Source organism: Belonocnema kinseyi, chromosome 1, assembly GCF_010883055.1.
Source record: "Belonocnema kinseyi isolate 2016_QV_RU_SX_M_011 chromosome 1, B_treatae_v1, whole genome shotgun sequence".
Classification (NCBI taxonomy): Eukaryota; Metazoa; Arthropoda; class Insecta; order Hymenoptera; family Cynipidae; genus Belonocnema; species Belonocnema kinseyi.
Genome location: NC_046657.1, coordinates 88,089,311 through 88,096,183, shown reverse-complemented (window position 1 = coordinate 88,096,183; position 6,873 = coordinate 88,089,311). Strand labels below are relative to the sequence as shown.

Genomic DNA, 6,873 nt, shown 5'->3' with positions numbered 1-6,873 from the left:
ATAGGTCTTAAATTTTTTAAACGGATCCACGTTTACCTTTCGAGTCCGGCCGGTAATATCGCGACATATATAGAGGACGCGATACCCGGGTTGTGACAGTCTGTAGCTTTCAGCGCCACCAAACGGATCTTTCGCAACCTCATTAGTCTCTCTCACACTGCCCCTCTGACTCTGAGTGTGGATAAGTTAGTGGAGTGTGGTGGAAAATGCCATATAAAGTATAAGAAGACTTTTACTGGACGCTCAGATTCATATGTGCCATTTATAAATCTATGGACCTGCACGATGTACAATATTGTTTTTATTTGAGCAGTGCTAGTACGACAGGGAATTTCCTTGCGGAATTATAATTTTTATTTTGAGGCAGGGAGTTTTAGTAAAAAATATACATATATATTATATATTTACATAAATAAATAACTTATTTATATGCAGATTTATTTCCTTGTTATGTCCTTTCCTTTGCATATATATTAATTAATGTGAATTTAATAATTTGAAAAATATTACTTTCTGCAACATTCCTTATTTTAACGGCCAATTTACAATTTTTACTGAAGCTACCATTAATAACGTTTTTACTTCGGATACTGGATTTACGAATAATTGTGAAAATTCAAATATTTTTTATTAAAATGCCATAACCTACAAATTTACAAATCATTGAGATATTACCGAATCTGCTTGGAAACTTACATAACCTGAAAGTTAATTTCCCGACTGAACGTGGATACTTGCTATTTTCTGTGAAAACGCTACTTTGATAGTAGGTAATATACGGACCTACTATGAAAGTAGTAAAGTTACATAAAAATTTTTTTACAGTGCAGGGTATGCTTCATACACACTAAGGTTAATTAAAGTTTGTGAGTAATAATATAAATTCTTTATGTATCTCGGGTCGCTTAGTACACACGGTAGAAAAATACGTTTAAAAATTGCACTTCAAAGTGTAAATTTACACATATAAAATGTCATTTTAAATGCATTAAAATTACAGGTTAGAAAGCAAATTTCCACATGTTGTGTAGAATTACGTCTCTTACAGGTTTAATTCTATGACTTTGCATGAATTCATACGACGTGTTGAAAATCACTACGTTCAGAGTGTGTAAAAAAAGGACTCACGCTGTACATAGTAAAATTCCCTAGACTGGTAAAATTACCGACCGCGCATAAAATTTTATTTTATAACGAAAATTTCTCCACTTTATAGTGATTTTAGATTCGTCCATATAATATTCCACATTTGTGTAATTTTCGCAATAGAGCTTTTTTCGCTCTTTTGTTCGTGTGTTATGAGCGAACGTACATTTAGTTTGCAAACTTTGTTGCTCACTTTCAGCGAAAGCATAAATGCAAGTGACTGTTTTTAAATTATAAATTTTATGTCATATAAGCTTGCGTAATCATACATATATTCTTACTATGATCTTAATGATTTAAGTATTTGAGGTTAGGTTGATATTTTGGAGAAATTTTCCACTTTCCGTTGTTTTATTGAACGTCACATATTAAATTTAGCCTTAAAACGCCTCTGCAGATCTTCTCTTTTCCCCTAGTCTAGGAGAAAAAGTAAAAAATCAAAAAGTAGCCTTAGGTTTTATGCAGACATATATTTACTTACTTCTAGACTACCGTGTGTATGGATATAACCTGCGTAATCATAGCCTGATATTTTTCGTAATTTCCACTTTTTCCCCTAGGCTGTTGGAATTAAAACAGAAACTCTGTACATACGTTCTGAGGCTACACTTGAGCTAAGCGACTCAAGATACATGAAAAATTTATATTTACTCACAAACTTTAATCAACCTTAGTGTATATGAACATAAAATGCGTAGAACCTTAAGTTTTTCTTAATTTCCTACTATTTCCCCTAGGCCAGAGGAAATATGACGCCCTGTAGATTGATTTTGAGGTCAAATTTGAATTTAGCTACTCAATAAACATAAAGGTTCGTACCTTGCCATCGTACGAATATTACATAAGCAAGTCCCAGAATTCTCTTGATTTTAAGTTTTTCTTCTAGGCTGCGGAAAAAATCTGACGCCTAGGAGAATTTATGAGGTCGGATTTGGTTTCAGCGGCTCATAATACACAAAAGGGCATTTATTAGCTGCAAAGTACAGACATTCTGCTTTTATAATGATCTCTTTTGCAGATTCCATATAATCCCTACATTTTGTACTTTTTCCCTAGGCTAGGGGAAAATTGTACCGTTAAATCTCAATTCTGAGGTCGGATTCAGCGGCTTAAAAATATCTTAGGATACACTAGTATCGTACACAGTTCACACAACGTTTCTGTGGCCTGTGTTATTCACTATTTTCCTCTGAACTATTCGTTTTAATGACTGGGAGAAATTTGTAAATGACCGGAGATTTTTTCAGTGACTTGAGATATATATGTAATAAGACTGAAGGACATACCTTATCAGGCTTATTAAGATCTTCAGTGGCTGGAGAATCCATTATAATTCGACTATGGCCATTCCTTGTAACATACGTCCAAGGCTTGCCTGTCAGCTCCTAGAATAAAAATTAAAAACAGATTTGTCATGTATCAAAAAGTAATTCTTTTAATTCGAACAATAAAAATTTTAAGTATTATGCCTCCAAAAATTGCATATCAAACTTTTAACAGATCCCTTAATAATAAACCTGAAGAATACCTGATTTTTTGTACCACCAACGTTCTTCAACAATAATTCGTCAATCATGGATTGCAAGCAGACAGACATTAAAATTGCCTGTTCTGAAGAAATTGTAATCCACTGCAGCTGATTTTTGGCCAACAAATATTCGAAAGATAATTCCAGGCTGCATTCATGATCTTCGTTACATCTATCTGCTCCCTGAAAATGAGTTTTTATTTATACGTGCGTATAAGATGCTACTTTGAACGATTCACTATTATTTTTTCAGGGTGGCCGTTTAAATCAGTGAAATAAATTCCCGGCCATTTCCCGATTCGAAAACATTTTTACGGTCAATAAAATAGAAAATTAAAATTCTAAAGTTAAACATTTTTCCATTTGAAGTAATAAAAAATTAATTAACTTTTATTATTCATAGAGTTAAAAGATTCAGATTCAATTCCAAAAATATAATCCAAGTTACTATTTTCAATGCTCCAAATCAAAAAATCAATCAATGAACTTTAAAATTTGCAAAATTATACTTGAATTTCAAGCTAGAATGATTGAAAATTAAATTTCCTAACTCAACACTTCTTAAATTAGAACTTAAATTATTTTCATTTTAAATAGTTTAAAAATCTTGCAAAATCTACAAAATTTTACTTCAAAATCTTGAGAAATCTAGAAGTTGTTTAAAATTTTTCCAAATTGAAAATGATTTTAAAATTTGTTTCAGAACTTTTAAATATCGTTCAAAATTAATTGATTTTTCCTACAATTTTTAGAAAACCTTGCAAATTTAAAAAAGATTTCCTTAAAATCTTCCAGCTTCCTTTTTTAACTATTTAATCTATATTTTAAAACCTTTTCAAATATTCTCTTAAAATCATTCATCAAAATGAAAAATCATTTTCAATTTTCCTGGGAATCTTAAAATAATGTTTTTTTTTATTCTTTTGAAGATTTTTATAATGATTGAAAAGCTTCTAAATATCTCTTAAAATTACTCAAATATTTTCTACAAATAATAAAGTGTTTAATTGTTATTTATACATAAAAATTCAACAATTTCCCTTACAAATTAAACATTTTTTAATTACAACAATTATAAAATCGTAATGTTCCAAATTTAAAAGCTCTACAAAATTTCAACAATTCCAGGCTTTCTATGTCAAACAATTAAGTTTCAAATTGTTTAATTTTAAATATTTGGTATCCATTTACTCGTCTTAAATAAATATTCAAATATTGGTGAATATCCAATTATTATTCTTTTTCGTAATTAAAAAATTTCAAATTGGATGGGATAAAAATTAAATATTTTAGGCTGAAAAAATATTTTACAATTTGTAAAAGCCTTTAATCACGAAAACATTATTATAAATTTATTTTTAAGTTTAAATCAGACGTTTATATTTTTTGAATGACTAAGACTTTCCAAATGATATCGTTTAATTTTTAACGTTAAAATCTGAAAATTTTGAACGGATTTAGACTCGTTTTGTCAGATCGAATATTGTTCATTTTTTAATACTTCAAGTACATATCCAGTTTAAGAAAATTATTTATTTATATTTAGAGTTGATCAAATAAAAATGTTTTTTATAAAAAAAATTCGACTTCCAACGCTTTTAATTTTTAATTGTTTAAGTCTTCAAGACCACATTTTAAAAGTCTTTAAATAAATAATGTACGCCTAAAAATATAAATGGAAATTTTTGTAAGTAAAAGCTTTACGAATTACGCATAGTAAACTGAATGATAGCATAATTGCAAAAGATAACAATTCAATAAATTATTTTAAAAACTACTGAAATCGAACTTGGGACAGATTTTCCCCCTAAAATTATGTAAAATTCCTGGTCGAAAAATAAATTCACTGTAATTTTCTGTTTTTTCCCGGTCTCGAAAAAATCCCGGTCATTTTCCGATTCATCGGCCACCCTTATTTAATAATTATATAACCTATAAACCAGTAGATGTCTTGCGGGTGCAATCGCCCTATCTGAAAAAATGGCTAGCACAATGAGTGAAAAGAAAAAAACCATGATTATCCCTAATAGTGGCCTAGACACTGAAGGTAAAGTTAATCTACTGATTGAATTACATTTTTTTAATTTGTTGTAATTGTAATTCCTTTCTTTTGTAGAGGGTCCTGCCCCCGAACCCCGTATCCATTGACAAAATGGATATGTGAAAATTCATGCTTAACTTATTAAAACATATTTTGAATGACTGTTGCGAAAGAAGTTATAAAAACTAAACGCATGTATGTTGAAATTACTGATAAAGTCTCAATGCATTTACAAACGAATTGGGCATATATATGGGTAAATACCTCGAACCTTAACCTTTTCATCCAGAAACATAAAAAAAAGTTTTAAATTACTGTCGGTTTTTATGAATTTCAGAGACCATTTATTTTGTAGTCGTACATGTATTTTTTTAGGGACTTTATATTAAATTGAAAAACTGAAAATTACTAGATATACGTAAGAGGTTACCTTATTTTGAAAAAGTTATTCATCCATAATCAAGCAAACAACAAACTGAAGTTTAAATGACAAAGAGAAACAATTGAAAAAAAAATAAATTAAGAGCTTACAAAAAATAGTAGATTTCGGCCCTGACAATCATGCAAGAAATTTTTCTAGAAAAGTAACTGTACTTTTCATTGTGAACAGTTTTTACACACATCGGTGAAGAATTGTGTTGGATGTCTACTTAAAGTTATGGATCTTTCTGGCGCTTCCTTGAGATGTACTCAGTTTTTTTGGCCCTGATGACTTCATTATTCCTTCGAAATTTATCAATTTTAAACTTATAATGGACTAGTTTCACTAGATTCTTGACAAGTCTGTATTTTTTATATTATGCAATGTTCAAACGTCTATACACTTTGACACTCTCAAGACATTTTGAAAAATGGCCATCGTTACAGTCCTGAAATGATATTTTTCGTACGTATTTAAAAACGGTTCATCTTTCTCTGCCGAGATTGTACCACTTTTTGATGATGTTGAAAATTATCTTTAAATATTTATTTCACTATAAGAATGTTTCTAGATTTCTAGACTGTTTGAGTTTCTAGTTCTGAGAAGTTAATTTTTGTCAAAGTCTAACTTTACAAATAGATTTAGGTCCAACTAATTAGTTCATGCTACACTTGACACATAACGGCCATAATTTACTTATTAAATTAAGGGCATGTGATACTTACAGTTTCCCCGGCTTTTTCCCACAAAAATGAAAATGTTTAAAAACTGAATTCGGAGATGCTATAAAATATCATAACGGACGTCCCCGGACTCTTTTTTGAGGGATAATAACAAAAAAATGTATTGTGCTAAATAAAAATTTTATGCATATGCATTATTTTGAGGTTACGTCGTTTTTCATCTCTGTCTTTCCGATAATCTGGAAATTATTTATGAAATAAAGTTTTTTGATTGCCTGCAAAGAAGGTTAGTTCCGGGAGATTGGTTACTATGTTTATTTGTAAGTCCAAAGTTTTCGGCCAAAAATATTGTGTAGTTTTGAAGTAGCGCTCGGGTGAATTGTAACACACATAACCTCGAAATATACACGCACGTTGTTAGCAATATAAAAAATTTTTTGATAAAAAAAAAAACTGAAAAATCGATACTATTTCCTAAGCGTTATGGAAATTAATCAAATTTTGCTAAATTAAAACTTTTTTGAATTGACCTACAAAAAAAGTGTGTGGGGACGTCCGTTAGCATGTTCGCTATCATTTCCCAAATTTTTGAGATAAAATATTTATTATTCTAGAAAAAAGCCGGGTGCACCTAAAACTGGTAAAATCGATAGTTTTCTAAGTATCACATGCCCTTAAATCAATATAACTAAATTGTTTTATTATAAATTTAAGGCACATTGTGGAATACCGTTCCAGAAGTGTGCCTTTACAATGCAGGACCTTTCATTAGAACTTAAATAATTAAATATACATCTTTTATAAGGTAAGAGAATTTTAAATAAGAAATAGTGAAACTTAATATTTACTGTGTTCAATGTTGTTATCCGCCAGCATCGCATACGAGTTACCCTGAAAACAGCTTCTTGTTCTTCTTCCTCAGCTTGGAGTATTCTTAGACTCAATTCGTTTCTGCCTATCGCTACTTGCACTTTCGTACCCATTTGAGGATAATCACATAAACAGGGAGCAAACTGAATATATCCGTAGTATTTCGATTCCCGCGCTAGGTCCA

General features: G+C 30.2%; 1 protein-coding gene across 1 annotated transcript in view; it reads right to left on the bottom strand.

The window, feature by feature from the left end:
- The window catches only part of LOC117170512 (sorting nexin-17-like), a 9,736-nt gene extending 2,863 nt beyond the window's left edge, over positions 1-6,873 (bottom strand). The window contains exons 1-3 of the mRNA XM_033357289.1: positions 6,668-6,873; positions 2,675-2,857; positions 2,433-2,531 (exon numbers count right to left, since the gene is read on the bottom strand). Of these exons, the coding sequence (XP_033213180.1) occupies positions 2,433-2,531; positions 2,675-2,857; positions 6,668-6,802 (417 nt within the window). The 5' untranslated portion in view covers positions 6,803-6,873. The remainder of the gene's footprint in view (positions 1-2,432; positions 2,532-2,674; positions 2,858-6,667) is intronic.